Source organism: Lactuca serriola, chromosome 4 (genome assembly GCF_051521515.1).
Source record: "Lactuca serriola cultivar US96UC23 chromosome 4, Lser_US96UC23_V15, whole genome shotgun sequence".
NCBI classification, from domain to species: domain Eukaryota; kingdom Viridiplantae; phylum Streptophyta; class Magnoliopsida; order Asterales; family Asteraceae; genus Lactuca; species Lactuca serriola.
Window position 1 is genome coordinate 292,106,781 of NC_136411.1, and position 17,577 is coordinate 292,124,357.

General features: G+C 38.6%; 1 protein-coding gene across 1 annotated transcript; it reads left to right on the forward strand.

Annotated features, from left to right (window-relative positions):
- The first annotated feature begins 15,415 nt into the window (after positions 1–15,415).
- LOC145099424 (uncharacterized) lies at positions 15,416–16,581 on the forward strand. Its single transcript, XM_079036998.1, has 3 exons — positions 15,416–15,441; positions 15,537–15,876; positions 15,928–16,581. The coding sequence occupies exons 1-3, from the start codon at positions 15,416–15,418 to the stop codon at positions 16,579–16,581; spliced, it is 1,020 nt and encodes a 339-aa protein (XP_078893124.1).
- The last annotated feature ends 996 nt before the right edge of the window (positions 16,582–17,577 follow it).

Consider the following 17,577-nt stretch of genomic DNA (forward strand, 5'->3'; position numbering starts at 1 on the left):
GTCGTTCAACAAATATATACATATACAGACTTGTAAACAAAACAACTTGATGATTCGCCCATCTTAAGCTCTTGCGCCACTTCCTGTAATACAAATCAACTGAGTGGGTCAGGCTTGGGAGCCTGGTGAGCATATAGGGTTTTCAAACCCACAATAATTATATTTAATTACAACAATCAACAATAAACCCGATTACCCATTCCCGTTATCCTCACCTTACATTCCTAAAAATAACGTCTATTATAAGGAACTTATTTCAGGATTTTCATCGGGACGGACATTACTGCAGAGGGGCTTCCTCAACAATAAGTGTCCTAAAGGCAACCATGTGGGGGATAGAGTACACCGGTGAACACGTCGTTCACAACACCTACAGGTAATGAGCCTGCTAGTGTTCCACAGGACAGTCTAGAATAGTCCGTGGTCGTCATCCATACTCTGCTGAATGACTAGAATAACACCAATAACACCGAGGCCTCTCATCTGTTTATTTCACACCAATTATCTACCCATGTTCTACCCAACATATTAGTAGATAAAATATACATTTTTATACATTGTTTAAAAAAAACATGTATAGCATGCTTTAATCAATACATATTCCACATAACAGATGAGGCATACACACATAACACGTATTTCATAGAGAATATATCAGATCTATGAGATAGAAGAGAGTGAATATACATTCACACATATAACCACGAAATACATACACGTAGCACGTATTTTATATTAAATACTTCATAATATTGCGTTGGAAAGAAAATAACTACACACTCACATCCCGTATTCTTAAATACGTTTAAAAATTACTTGTATAATATCGCGTATTGAAAAGGGACTATACACTCACATCCCGTATTCTTAAATACGTTTAAAAATTACTTGTATAATATCGCGTATTGAAAAGGGACTATACACTCACATCCCGTATTCTTAAATACGTTTAAAAATTACTTGTATAATATCGCGTATTGAAAAGGGACTATACACTCACTTGATCAGAAGATGATCCGACAGCACTACGGCTTATAGAAGTAGTATACTTCGATAGATCTGGAAGATCTTCACCAAAATCGAACTCCTCGCGGGCAGAGCTTCGGCTCGGGAATAACGCTCTTCGGGATCCTCGGGGCTTCGGATCTTGCTTCGGGGCTCGGGAATGATACCGGGGCTTCGGGATATGATTGGCACGCAATTTGAGGCAAAACTTAGAGAGAAAGTAAGAAAAATCGCAAGGAAATGGCTGATCTCGAGTTCTATTTATAGGCTGCTGGGTCTGGGATTACGCGGGGCGTAATCTCAAATTACGCAGGGCGTACTCAGTACGCGGGGCGTACTTTGACGTCACTGCATGCGTCGATCTGTGGCACTCGAGTATTGGTCAGACAAGTTGCATCCGACTGAGTACGCGGGGCGTACTCAATTACGCGGGGCGTAATTGACTCGTCGAACTTCTAAATTGCGTAACTTTCGCATACGAGTTCCGTTTTCGACGTTCTTTATATCCACGCGAAGGTCAGACCATACTCTACAACTTTCATTTAGACTCCGTCAGCTAATTTTGACTTTTATTTTTATTATTTATTTTTGGAAGGCCGGGACAGAAAAACTTCGTTATAAATTCATAACTTCTTTGTCTGACGTCCGTTCTCGCCTAACTTTTCATCGTTTCGCTACTAACAACGAGATCTTCGATTCTCATTTAGATTGTTTCGGCTAAAAACCGCTCGATCTCAAATCGAGTATTTGGGCTGCATACCGCTAAGTCGAAACTTAGAAAAATCATAACTTCCTCATATGAAGTCAGATTTGGGCGTTCCTTTTATGCACGCTCTCGGTTTAACGAAATCTACGACTTTCGTTTAGATCGCTAAGGCTAAATATCGCTCTATCTTAAATTCATATTTTACGTCACTCGACATCGTGCCGGTTCTGTCGCGAAACTTCGACAGGTCATAACTTCTTCGTTATAACTCGGATTTTGGCATTCCTTATATCTCCGGAATCCTTGTTTCAACCACTACAACTTTATGCAAAGATATCGGGCTTATTTCACACTTTAATTTTTGACGCTTATTTTATTCCTAATTCATTAAATTATAATAATTAAGAAAATAAACACATAAATCACATAATTCACAAATAATACATTTTTATTATTTCAAATTAGGGTTAAAAAGGTTAACCTAGACTATTACATTGCTAAAAATGGCAATCCCAGAAACACGGGCGTTACATATCATTAGCGTTTAGTCAACACATCAGTATCCGATGAGAGGCGTTGAGTCGACCTCTATGAGTTTCTATAGCCAACGAGCGAGTGGTATATGCGACTATTGTGATTCGAGGGTGTGTACTCGAGATCTTCGGTGTTGAGTTCCCGATAGATCTATTACCGATTGCGATGGGAGATGTTTGTGTTATTGTGGGCATGGATTGGTTGAGTCGATTTGGAGCTCTTATAGATTGAAAGCGTCGGTTGGTGACTATATGGGACCCTAGTGGGGGAGTGATCTCAATGTACGGAGAGGGTACTAGGACCGGATCAGCTTTGTGTTCTGCCACTCGAGCGAGGCAGTGTTTAGAACAGGGTTGTATGGGTTTCTTGGCGTATGTCATGGATATGCGGATTGGTGGTGATAGACTGAGTTCTTTTTCAGAGGTGCCGATAGTGTGTGAGGTCGCAGATGTTTTTCCCGAGGAATTGTCGGGTGTGCCTCCAGAGAGGCAAGTGGAGTTTCGGATTGACCTAATGTCGGGTGCGGCGCCGATAGCCAAGGCACTCTATCGCCTTGCACCGCCAGAGATGCAGGAATTATCCTCTCAACTTCGGGAGCTGCTAGGGAAGGGATTTATCAGACCGAGTAGCTCACCATGGGGAGCCCCAATCCTTTTTGTGAAGAAAAAGGATGGTACACACCGGATGTGCATCGATTACCGGGAGTTGAACAAGTTAACGGTCAAGAACCGTTATCCACTACCGATGATCGATGATCTATTCGATCAGTTGTAGGGCGCGTCTTGGTTTTCCAAGAGTGACTTGAGGTCTGGATATCATCAGATGAGGGTGCGAGAGGAGGATATCTAGAAGATAGCTTTTAGAACTCGTTATGGTCATTATGAGTTCGTGGTGATGCCTTTCGGGCTCACCAATGCACTAGTGGCATTTATGGACCTCATGAACAGGGTGTTCAGGCCGATGTTGGATCGTCCGGTGATTGTGTTCATCGACGATATTCTCGTGTATTCGAGGTCCAGGGAGCAGCACGAGGAGCATCCGAGAAAGGTTCTTGCAATATTGAGATCGGAGAGGCTTTATGCCAAATTCTCAAAGTGTGATTTCTGGTTATGAGAGGTCCAGTTCTTAGGACACCTCGTTAACCATAATGGGATATTGGTCGATCCGGCCAAGATTGAGGCTGTTATTAGTTGGGAGGTGCCGAGATCCCCCACCGAGATCAAAAGTTTTTTGGGGTTGGCCGGTTACTATAGGAGATTTATCTGGGATTTCTCCAAGATTGTTGTTCCTCTCACCAGACTAACCCTGAAGGGCGTGGATTTTGTGTGTGGTCCAGAGCAGCAGACCTCGTTCGAGACTCTTCGCCAGAGATTGTGCGAAGCCCTAGTGTTAACCCTTCCTGAGGGGATGGGGGATTTCGTGGTGTACTGCGATGCGTCTATATCTGGGTTGGGTGCAGTATTGATGCAGAGGGGTCATGTGATAACATATGCATCGAGGCAGATGAAGCCTCATGAGGCGAGGTATCCCACCCACGATTTGGAACTGGGAGCAGTGGTGTTTGCCCTCAAGATTTGGCGACAATATTTGTACGGGGTCCGGTGTACCATATACACGGACCACAAGAGTTTGAAATATTTGATGGATCAGCCCAACCTAAACATGCATAAGAGGAGATGGTTAGATGTGGTGAAGGATTATGACTGTGAGATCCTATACCAACCGGGCAAGGCTAACGTTGTAGCCGATGCTCTGAGTTGCAGGGCGGAGTGTGCTCCGATATGAGATATATGTTTGAGGATGACGATGATGATCCCGATATTGGATACTGTGACATCCCCAAAATCACGGCCAGAAAAGACCGGTTTGTTTATGCTTTGTTTAAAAATCAGAGTACTTCATTTCATAAAAATGTTGCGGAATTTGTTCCCAGAAAAACACGATAAATACGTTATTAAAACATTTTCGAAGAAAAGTATTTTATTCATTTTAAAACTTTTGGGGTGTCATTGTCAATACAGAAACATAAGCATAAACAGAACTTACATTTATTTACACTAGTGATCTACATCTCTTTAATCTCTCAGTGTAATGTGACTTCATATCAACACCTGTGATATAAATAAACTGAGTGGGTCAGGTTGGGAAACCTGGTGAGTACATAGGGTTTTCAACCCACAATAATATAATTATTATGTTTAAACAATCAAGCAATTAAACCCAATTACCCATCCTCATTATCTTCTTTACTCTTAAGGATCTACCCTAAGAATCAACTATTTCTCGTTCATTCATTCCTGAGGATTATCCTAAGGAATCGGCACGAAGTCCATCGTTACCAAAGCTTATAGATTACAACTGGTGAACACGTAGTCCAAAATATATGGTAAACACTTAGTTCAATAGTAACTAGTGAACACTCTTAGTTCAAAATACCTAGTGAACACACTCAGTTCAAAGATACGTAGTGAACACACTCAGTTCAAAATACCTAATGAGCACCTAGTTCAAAAACACCTATAGGTTACGAGCTTACTAGCGTTCCACCGGACCGTCTAGTATGCCCCATGGTCATCATCTATACACCATTAGATGACTGGATCACTGACAACATTGATGTCTCCCATCATCTTATCACAAAACAACTATTTCATCTACCCATGTTTTACCCAACACATTTTGTAGATATAAAATACATATACAGTTTAAATCATTTACAACATGTATAAAAATCTTTCACCCAGCATAGACAGCAAGTATTCAGACAATATGCACACACAGCACGTAATTTATATTAAAATACTTCATATCTATGTGTAAGATGAAAGGGACCATGCACTCACCTGAGTAGGTGGTGACTCAGTACTCGGACAGCGCTTCGATACTCTCAAAAAGATATTCCTTCGATAAAACCTAGTATCAATACCACTAGGGTTTAGTCCAACGATAACCGCGACAAACTAATAGTCTGACTATTATTATTATTATATAAGCATTAAATAATACTCAATATAACTCATAATAATAGCCCAAATACTCATTATAAGTTCCTAATAATGTTACTATATTAAAACATAAGCTATACTAAAGATAGGGTAGGTACAGCTCACTTACAGCGGGTTTTTCGCAAAATCGGGCTTCGCTGGGGCAGCGTTCCAGAGCCGAAAGGCTCTTTTCTCGGAGCCGTCGGGCGCTCCGGGGCTTCCGCCTCGTGCTAGGGAGTTACCCTAGGCTTTGGGGGGTTAGGGAGGCTTAGAGAGAGAGTTTAGAGAGAGAAAGAAGGGTTTGAAGGTGTGAGAATGAATGGAACCCGGCTAATTCTCATTTAGACTAAAACTTTCATTTAGACTCCACGCGTAGGTAAAATCAAGATCTAAAACTTTCATTTAGACTCCGTCGGCTAATTCTCGACCGATCACAAATTTAACAGTAGGAGGCGTTTAGACTGTTAAATGACCGCGAAGAATTCGTAACTCCTTCATACGAACTCCGTTTTCGTCCATCTTTTTACCGTTGAGTTCCTATTAATGAGATCTTCAACTCTCATTTAGGTCGCGTAAGCCAAAAACCGCTCGAACTAAAATTCGAGTTTCGGGTCGTGCACTACTAAGCCGAATCTTAGAAAAATCATAACTTCCTCATACGAAGTCAGATTTGGGCGTTCTTTTTATCGACGCTCTTATTTTAACATATTATACAACTTTCATTTAGATTGCTAAGGCTAAATCTCGCTCTGTAGCGTAAATTCACTATTTACGCTTCCCGGTGTCGTGCCGGTTTTGCCGTAAAACTTCGACGGGCCATAACTTCTTCGTTATAACTCGGATTTCGACGTTCTTTATATGTACGGAAACCTTGTGACATACTCTAAAACTTGGTTAAGATTATTTATTCTAAATAATCTTTTGTCGAAAAGTCGTTTTCGACCCCTATTGCCTCTAAATTGCCTAGCCCGGATCTACGGGCGTTACATATATCTCCCCCTTAGGATGATTACGTCCCGGAATCATCAACGAAATAGGGATCGTATAATGACTCCATACGTCATCTCTTCATCCTAGGTAATAATTATATCTTCTATATTCCTTCAAGTCTATCTCTTAGACTTATTGACTGTAAGCAGTACTTGATCGTGCACCTGCTCTCTTCCTTAGGTTAGACTCCAAATTATGACCCTCAAGTCACAATCTTGATCCTTACTGGGTACAAACTTAAGATGAGTTCTTTTGTTACTACTATAGATCGATGTGTCATATTCTAATGATCTATCATCGTACGTTGCAACACTTAGACTTAGGTCTCCTAAAGTTAAATTCTAAAACAAACTATGCCTTCCTTCATGTTCTAATGTGATATAATCACACTACCAACTTCTTTAACAACGAGTGCGATACTTCTATTGATCGCTTTGATTTCAATCGTTTGGTTTAAGTCGGACGCTACATCGAACTTGGTTCTCTGAACCACGCAACATACTTATTGTAGTCGGACTCGATTCGATATGACCACTCAGGTCGGAATATCAACAATCTTTTTAGTCATTACCGAAACAATGGTAACAACATACTTTGAATAAAACGGAATCAATTATTGGCTTCTCGGTAACCTTGTGACTTTCCCTGATCCAAGTGTGAGTCCTGTGCTTCCGGTAGTATATGCATCTACTACCTTTCACACCTACTCATACTCGTCCCAAGTATTGTCTCGCAGTTTTCCAAGTCACCATACAAGAAAATGACATAACAGTTTAACACATCAGATAACAAAACGAAGGCTTTATTATTTCTTGAAACTATTACATAGATGTTCAAGTTCACCCTAGATCGTGCCTCTATTAGGCTACCCCTACCATACTATGTTTACATTCATAGCTTGATCTCCGGATATCAATCCTCACTTTTGATTACCTTGTCAGCTGCTTCATGTCTCTTCGGGCAGTCCCTACGTAAATGTCCTTCTTTGTTACATCCATAGCACACCTTACTCTTAGACATGCACTTGCTGGCGTAATGCCCTATCCTTCCACATTTGTAGCAAGTCACCTTCTCATCATATCCCTCATAGTGCTTTAGCAGTACATTTGGCGTTGTTGCTCTCATTGGACAATCTTGCTTGATGTGTCCCACTCCACTACACTTGAGGCAAACTTCCTCCTTGGTTGAGCATTTATGGGCATTATGACCAATCTTCCCGCATTTAAAGCAAGTCACTTCCTTAGGGCATTTCCTGTTACACCATTTTGCTTTACCTCTTCCTCCTCTAGACTGTGAAGATAAGTTTTTCCTGTTGGACCTTGAAGATCCCTCAAATTTCCTCTTCTTGCCAACTTCAACTTTGTTGGCGATCCTATCGTTGATCTTCTTTCCGACAGACTTAGCAACCCAGATGGTTGCCTCAAGAGCGGGTGCCTGGCGTACTGGCACAGTAAGTTCGTCATTACTTTGTTGAATTAAGCACCTTGTTTCTCTCATCTGTTGATCCAACATCATCTGCACCATGGCCTGTACTCCTTCCATCGTGATTGGCTCGGGTGCAACTTCTACTTCTCGTGTACGCTCAATCGCTTGAGGCTTAGGCTGCGGGTTACTATCTCCGAATCCGCTTTGAGTGTTCATCATGTCGATCTATACATCGAATTTAGATGTCCAGTGTAGAGTGACGAGAATTTAGATAGAGAAGATTTTATTTATGATCGACGTGTAATTCTCCTTATCTCTTCGAAAAATTATATGCCAATTCTAATACCGTGATTAAACGTTTAGAAATCTGAACACATAAAGTTTCCAGATCCGGTCGGCAACAGACCATAGATCCGTTCATATAATGCATATCATAAAACATTTAGCACATGAAAGCATGTTAGGAATTTTCCCTAAATAAGCTAGTGCTCACACCTCACAATCATCGCTTAGCATTCTAAGTTTAAGTCTAGAAATAAATCCATATTCCTAGTTCGCTTAAACTAATGCTCTGATACCAACTGTGACATCCCCAAAATCACGGCCATAAAAGACCGGTTTGTTTATGCTTTGTTTAAAAATCAGAGTACTTCATTTCATAAAAATGTTGCGGAATTTGTTCCCAGAAAAACACGATAAATACGTTATTAAAACATTTTCGAAGAAACGTATTTTATTCATTTTAAAACTTTTGGGATGTCATTGTCAATACAGAAACATAAGCATAAACAGAACTTACATTTATTTACACTAGTGATCTACATCTCTTTAATCTCTCAGTGTAATGTGACTTCATATCAACACCTGTGATATAAATAAACTGAGTGGGTCAGGTTGGGAAACCTGGTGAGTACATAGGGTTTTCAACCCACAATAATATAATTATTATGTTTAAACAATCAAGCAATTAAACCCAATTACCCATCCCCATTATCTTCTTTACTCTTAAGGATCTACCCTAAGAATCAACTATTTCTCGTTCATTCATTCCTAAGGATTATCCTAAGGAATCGGCACGAAGTCCGTCGTTACCAAAGCTTATAGATTACAACTGGTGAACACGTAGTCCAAAATATCTGGTAAACACTTAGTTCAATAGTAACTAGTGAACACTCTTAGTTCAAAATACCTAGTGAACACACTCAGTTCAAAGATACGTAGTGAACACACTCAGTTCAAAATACCTAATGAGCACCTAGTTCAAAAACACCTATAGGTTACGAGCTTACTAGCGTTCCACCGGACCGTCTAGTATGCCCCATGGTCATCATCTATACACCATTAGATGACTGGATCACTGACAACATTGATGTCTCCCATCATCTTATCACAAAACAACTATTTCATCTACCCATGTTTTACCCAACACATTTTGTAGATATAAAATACATATACAGTTTAAATCATTTACAACATGTATAAAAATCTTTCACCCAGCATAGACAGCAAGTATTCAGACAATATGCACACACAGCACGTAATTTATATTAAAATACTTCATATCTATGTGTAAGATGAAAGGGATCATGCACTCACCTGAGTAGGTGGTGACTCAGTACTCGGACAGCGCTTCGATACTCTCAAAAAGATATTCCTTCGATAAAACCTAGTATCAATACCACTAGGGTTTAGTCCAACGATAACCGCGACAAACTAATAGTCTGACTATTATTATTATTATATAAGCATTAAATAATACTCAATATAACTCATAATAATAGCCCAAATACTCATTATAAGTTCCTAATAATGTTACTATATTAAAACATAAGCTATACTAAAGATAGGGTAGGTACAGCTCACTTACAGCGGGTTTTTCGCAAAATCGGGCTTCGCTGGGGCAGCGTTCCAGAGCCGAAAGGCTCTTTTCTCGGAGCCGTCGGGCGCTCCGGGGCTTCCGCCTCGTGCTAGGGAGTTACCCTAGGCTTTGGGGGGTTAGGGAGGCTTAGAGAGAGAGTTTAGAGAGAGAAAGAAGGGTTTGAAGGTGTGAGAATGAATGGAACCCGGCACCTCTATTTATAGGGGAGAAATCTGATGGACTCGTCGAGTCTGAGTCATGACTCGCCGAGTTGGTGCATGTGGCAACCTTCTGGTGGTGCCACGTGTCCAATTCTGGTGGTGCCACGTCACCCCCTATCGCGTATCAGCCTTCGAACTTAGAAAAATCATAACTTTCGCATACGAGCTCCGTTTTTGACGTTCTTTATATCCACGCGTAGGTAAAATCAAGATCTAAAACTTTCATTTAGACTCCGTCGGCTAATTCTCGACCGATCACAAATTTAACAGTAGGAGGCGTTTAGACTGTTAAATGACCGCGAAGAATTCGTAACTCCTTCATACGAACTCCGTTTTCGTCCATCTTTTTACCGTTGAGTTCCTATTAATGAGATCTTCAACTCTCATTTAGTTCGCGTAAGCCAAAAACCGCTCGAACTAAAATTCGAGTTTCGGGCCGTGTACTGCTAAGCCGAATCTTAGAAAAATCATAACTTCCTCATACGAAGTCAGATTTGGGCGTTCTTTTTATCGACGCTCTTAGTTTAACATATTCTACAACTTTCGTTTAGATTGCTAAGGCTAAATCTCGCTCCAGCGTAAATTCACTATTTACGCTTCCCGGTGTCGTGCCGGTTTTGCCGTAAAACTTCGACGGGCCATAACTTCTTCGTTATAACTCGGATTTCGAGGTTATTTAAATTGGTTAAGATTATTTATTCTAAATAATCTTTTGTCGAAAAGTCATTTTCGACCCCTATTGCCTCTAAATTGCCTAGCCCGGATCTACGGGCGTTACAGATATCATCCGAGAGGCCTAGGCCGAAGCGGTGCGGCCGGAGAACCGCAAGAGGGAGAAGGTGATTGAGAAGGTGTCAGAGTTTGTCACAGATAGTCAAGGACATATGACCTACCGGGGGCGGATTTGGGTGCCCTACACAGGCAAGGCTCGTGGTACTCTGATGGAGGAGGTGCACAGATCGTGGTTCTCGATCAATCCCGGGGCCATTAAGATGTATTTGGACCTGAAGAATGATTATTGGTGGCCCTGTATGAAGAGGGATGTTGTGTGGGTTGTTGAGAGGTGTTTGACCTGTCGGTAGGTCAAGGCAGAGCACCAGCATCCACACGGTCCTTTGCAGCCGCTAGCAATTCCCTTGTGGAAGTGGGAATAGATCACTATGGATTTTATCACTAAGTTACTGAGGACCGCACGTGGACTGGATGCAATATGGGTGATTGTGGATCAATTAACGAAGAGTGCTCACTTCCTTGCTATTAGTGAGAGCTCTTCTGCGGAAAAGTTGGCGAAGATTTATGTGAGGGAAGTAATATCTCGGCATATGGTGCCGATCTCGATTGTGTCCGATCGAGACGTGCGTTTTACTTCCAGATTTTGGAAGAAATTTCATACGGAGTTAGGCATGCGCTTACATTTCATCACAACATACCACCCGCAGGCAGACGGACAGAGTGAGCGGATGATTCAGACACTCGAGGATATGTTGTGTGCATGTGTCTTGGATTTTAGAGGAAGTTGGGACACATACTTACCCCTGGCTGAGTTTTCTTACAACAACAGCCATCACTTGAGCATTAGTATGCCTCCCTTTGAGCTTCTGTATGGGAGGAGGTGTCATACACCCATTTGTTGGGGGGAAGTGGGGCAGAGAATCATGGGTGGCACTGAGATAGTGCTGAAGACGACCGAGTAGATTCAGTAGGTCCGACAGAGATTGCAGACAACTTAGAGCTGTCAGAAGAGTTACACTGACAGACGGCGATCCGAGTTAGAGTTCCAAGTTGTGGATTTTGTGCTTCTAAAAGTTTCCCCATGGAAAGTGGTGATCCGGTTTAGGAAGCGGGGAAAGTTGGGGCCTCGATATATTGGGCCATTCAGGGTGATCACCAGAGTAGGCCAGGTAGCTTACCGTTTAAAGCTACCCGCAGAGTTGAGTCAGATCCATGATACTTTCCATGTATCTCAGTTAAGAAAGTGTATCGCGGATGAGACGGCTGTAGTGCCATTAGAGGATATTCAGGTGGATGCGAGCCTGAACTACGATGAAAGGCCGATGACGATCTTGGATCGGAAGGTCAGGTTCTAAGGAACAAGGAGGTACCTTTGGTGCAGGTCTAGTGGCAGCATCATAAGGGGTCCGAGTTGACCTGGGAGACAGAGTCAGAAATGCAGGAGCAACATCCAGAGTTATTTCCAGCCGAAGACTTCGAGGGCGAAGTCTAATGCTAGTGGGGGAGAATTGTAACATCTGGACTTTTCAGGTATGTTATTTTAATTATTTAATCATTTAATTTTTCGAGTTATTGGAGGGACTCGATGAGTTGGTGCCTCAACTCGTTGAGTAGGGTCGTGATTTTTGACGCGTTTTAGCGATTGGACTCGACAAGTCGGGTATCCGACTCGACGAGTCGGTGCTGATGAGGAAAACCCTAATGTCTCGGGTTTAGGACCTATTTAAAGGACCTTATTGCCTTTATTTGTGGCCACTTACACACTTGAGAAACCCTAGAGAGCGAAGAGAGCATAGAAAGCAAGGGAAAGGCTAATTCATCATCCTTTTGGTGTGTTCTTGCAAGAAGGAGTGGGAAAGTCCAAGCTAGATCGATTGTGGAGCTTGGATCTGTGTTATTCATACTGAGATTCGCTTCTGGAGGTACAAATCCTTTCCCATTTCATGTATTTGATAGATTGCTTGAATCTAGGGTTTCTTTGCATCATTTTGGGTTGGATTATGAAGCATGTGATGTCCCAAGGTGGTGTAGATGTTGGATCTGGACCATGAAAGGTCCAAAGAGCCCCAACCTTCCAACTTTATGATGTTTCATGAGAGTTTTGAGAGTAGGTTAACATTTTGAGGGTTATTTCTCCATTTATGGCTTTATGTGTGTTGCATGAACGTAAATTTTGAACCTTTACGTGACTTTTGAGTGCTAGAAGGTTAGATCTATTAGTTAGAGAAGCAGACCTGACCTCAGAAGGTCGAATGAGCATAACCATGGAGGAAACTCGCCGAGTCCATGAGAAGAATCGACGAGTCGGATCGGGTTGCCCCGCGATTCAACACCAGTGGTGACCCGACGAGTTTGAGGGTTGACTCAGTGAGTCGAGTGAGACCTTAGGAGGAATTTGAGTACATGTATGGGATCGCCGACTAGTCGCATGAACTCGACGAGTCTGGTCAGTGTGGACTGTTGACTTCAGTTGACTTTTAGGGTTTAGTCAACCAGTGGACCTTTGGACCAGTAGAGGGGTAGAATGGTCTTTTACCCTACTAGAGGTTATATTAAGAGACTTATTTAGCCTTTGAGAGTCGTTATTGATTTAGAGTAATTTATTTATGTGATTAGGCGGAGGCTAGATCAGTATTCCGAGTTCGAGACTGTTTGAGATTTCTCGAGGTGAGTATTCTCACTGTACTTTACCTAGAGTCATAATTAGAGTTATATGACAGAGTAATTTGTATGCTGTTTATATGTTGTGATTTCTATGTGATTTATGCCATGTATGATTCAGAGTTTACAGAGTTAGGACCGCAAGGTCCACAGAGTTAGGACCAGAGGGTCCACAGAGTTATGGGACTAGAGGGTCCCACTGAGACACATTGACTAGAGGGTCAAACAGAGTTATAGCCTCGAGTGGCTAATATGTGTTATATGTAGTATTTTGGGGAACTCACTAAGCATTTATGCTTACAGTGTTATGTATTATGTCTTTCAGGTACTAGCGAGGATTGCGAGAAGGTGCCGGCATGATCCGTACACACTGGCAGAGGAAATATTTTTTATGATCTTGGGATATGTTTTTTTTATCATGATGACATTTGTTAAACATGAGATTTGAGAATGTTGAATGAGTTTTATGTTATTTGAAAAATGAAAATTTGTTTCGGAAATTCTCATCGTTACATTCCAATTTAGACTTAACTTTCTCATTGAAAATTTAGAATCTAAAGTTTATTTTATTATTATATGTTTAGTCAACCCACTAAAATTCTGAAACTAAAGTTAGAGTTTTTGGTCAATAAACATGAATAATAATAATAATAATAATAATAATAATAATAATAATAGTAGTAGTAGTAGTAGTAGTAGGGTGGAATATAAGAAATAACATATTTTAATTATAACAAAAAAATATATGTATTTTTATTTCTAGCAAAAAAAAAAAATTAACATATTTTTTACTTTTAATGTAAAAAACAACATATTTTTTTAGCTCATAAAAATATCAAATTATTTTTAATCCAAAACCAAAAATAAAATTATTTTATTTTGAACAAATAACAACAAGGCACGATATAATAGTTTAATGTTTTATTATATTGTCCATGCATTAAATAGAAAATCAATCTTATCGTTTAATACATGTTATAAACATACTCGTCGATGCATTACGTCTTTTTAGATGTTACATGATTTTAAAATGTAAATAATATCCAAAACATATGTACTCACCGAATTAGTACAATATGCAGAAACAAGCAAATCACTGAAACAAAACAAATCAAATAGAAACAATTTGATGATCTGAAAAAAGAAATTAATTTTTGTCAGGAAACTAATCGCCGAAATAAAACTAATCGCCACCGCTACAACGCGCGGGTACCCCACTAGTATGTGTATGTATCTATTATATATATATATATATATATATATATATATATATATATATATATATATATATATATATATATATATATATATATAATTGTAAATAATTGGTGGATGACTTGGTGCATGATAAATTTGTCAATATTTGTAACTAGTTACAATTATATGTTAATAAAATTTGTATTATAAATACCCTTCCATTGTAAAGAATAAGATACACCAAAAGTTATAAGAGATATAACTTTTATATTCTCTCTAAATATTCTTTCTTCTCAATTAAAGTTTTTATCAAAGTTTACTAGTTTGGTTTGGTTTAAAGTTACATTAATTATGCTTAATTCATAACACGTTATCAGCACGAAAGCTCTAATCAAGGTTATTAAACAAGTGGAAATCACATCTACCTTAATCAATGTATGTATTACTTAGTAAAACCACTATTAATTATAAAACATTCATCATATTAAAAATAATAATGATACTAATGAATTAATAAAACTTATACATTATGGACATTATGGACTACCAACAAATTTTATTTCTTATACAAACATTTCTTTATGTATTCTAATTTTTATGCATACTAACATTTACATTATGCAACTAATTTTTATTTATGCATACTAACATTTATATTAGGCAACTAACTTTTATTTATGCATATTAACATTTAAAATATATTTATTTATACATGTCAATGTTTATTTATGTTTTAAATACTCTTCATAATTTTATTTAAACATTTACTAATATTTATTAATGTTTTGATTAGGAAAATTATACAAAGTAAAGTTGTGTATTAGTTATAAATCTTATTAAATGATTTATAAAATACATATACATATATACACAACGGAAATATATATGCAACGGTTATTAATAGCAAAAACAACGACTATATTTTTTTACCATAAATTAACATCTTTACCCTACTTATTTTACGCACAACAAATATTTCTCTCTTTCTATCAAACAAATCAATTTCAAGAAATTAAGCTTCAAGATGATTCATCCTTTTGTGATAATCATGACTAAAATAGTAATGTTACTTTTCATCCCAATCCTTAACATAGAATATAATATGAAATTTCATCTACTTTTAGGCTTGTATGCAATATTAGCTTTACCGCTTCTTTTTTGTGTAATATCTATTGAAATAAATGGATTTTAATTTTAATTTTAATTTTGTTTAAAATTTATAGTTACATTATGTCCAACATTGCAAAGCTCGAGTTTGCAGCACTTGAAGTTAGTGGGAAAAACTATGTGCCATGGATGATAGATGTAAAAATGCATCTTGAGTCCATAGGAATCTCAAATGCTATATATGAATTTAATAATTCTTTGGCACAAGACAAAGCAAAAACACAAGTTTTCCTTCGTAAGCATATTGATGAAATGTTAAGATTTGAATATCTTGATGTTACTGATCCAAGTATTCTCTGGAATCTTTTGAAAGAAAGATTTGACCATCAAAAGGAAGTTACACTTCCAAATGCTAGAGATGAATGGAGAACACTGAGGTTTCAAGACTTCAAAAAAGTAAATGAATACAACTCAGCTTTGTTCAGAATATGTTCACAAATCAAGTAGTGTGGACAAGAAGTTACTGATGAAGATATGTTGGGGAATACTTACTCCACATATCATGTAACAAACATTACCTTGATGCAACAATATTGGATGCAAAAGTTCACAAGATATTCTAAACTAAATGCATGTATGTTCGTTGCAGAGCAAAACAATGAACTCTTGATGAAAAACCATGAATCTCATCCAATGGGATCAGTAGCACTTCCTGAAGCAAATGCTACAAATATTGATGGTCATCAAAACAATACACACGGACGAGGGCGTGGTCGTGGTCGAGGACGAGGTCGTGCCTATTTTAATCGAAACCAAAGTCATAATCAGAACTATAATTCTAGTCGTGGACAAGGTAATAATCGTGGTTGTAGGCAGAAAAGGAATACTTACCAATATTCACAAAGAAACAATGTCTACACACAAGATAAGGCCAAAGTGGCAAAGCATGACACTGGGACATCACAAAAATCTGATGGTTCATGTTATAGATGTGGTAGCATAGGCCATTGGTCAAGGACCTGTCGCACACCTACACATCTTTGTCAACTTTATCAAGATTCCATTAAAGGAAAAGGAAAAGAAGCAAACCTCATTGATAATGTTGAATTCACTCCGCTAAATGTTGCTGATTTCTGCAATGACATGGAAGACATAAACTAAAAAAAATCTATTATTGTTCTAGTAAAACTATTTTTCCTTCGTTTGTTTTTCATGTAATGTCTTTCCTACAATAAATGAACTTTCTTTTTAATAATAATTATGATTATGTTTATTCACTTATTATTCCTTTCATATGTGAAGTTTAATATGAGTCCAGCTGGAGCACAACACCAAGAAAAGATTGGAGATCTTTGTATAGCAGATAATGGTAGTACACATACCATTCTGAAATCAAAGAAATATTTTTTAAAATTAGTACAAAAAAACAGCCATACATATAATATCAGGTCATGTAGACTTGATAGAGGGAATTGGAAAAGCCCATTTTATATTACCAAATGGCACAAACTTTTGTATAGAAAATGTCTTATTTTCTCCAAAGTCTAATAGAAACTTATTAAGTTCCAATGACATATATTTCAAAGGATATGACACAAAAACTATGACCATTGAAAATAAGAAATATAGGTATATTATAGACAAAAACCATGTGCTTGAAAAACAACCAACACTTGATTCTGGTCTACATTATACATATGATTGAATCAAATACGGTAATCAAAGGAAAACATTGTTATCTTGGGACACTCAGTTTATGGCATGATAGGTTGGGCCACCCAAGATTAATAATGATGTGAAGGATAATTGAGAATACACATGGGCATCCATTGAAGGACCAAAAGTTCCCTCAATCCAATAGTATAAAACCATGTACATCTTGTTCCCTTGGAAAGTTAATTATAAAACACTCTCCGGTGAAAGTTGAAAGGGAATCACCTAGATTTCTAGAAAGAATTCAAGGTGATATATATGGACCGATTCACACTCCATCTGGACCATTTAGATACTTTATGGTCTTAATAGATGCATCCAACAAATGGTCTCATGTTTGCCTATTATCAACTCGTAATATGGCATTTGCAAAGTTTCTTGCCCAAATTATTAAGTTAAGGGCACATTTCTCTGATTATACTATCAAAAGAGCGAGACTTGATA

Coding starts and splice junctions, on each gene's coding strand:
- LOC145099424 (XM_079036998.1), top strand. CDS start 15,416: ATGAAATTTCATCTACTTTTAGGCTT. Junction 15,442..15,536: donor TTTCATCTACTTTTAGGCTT/GTATGCAATATT, acceptor TAAAATTTATAG/TTACATTATGTCCAACATTG. Junction 15,877..15,927: donor GGTTTCAAGACTTCAAAAAA/GTAAATGAATAC, acceptor CAAATCAAGTAG/TGTGGACAAGAAGTTACTGA.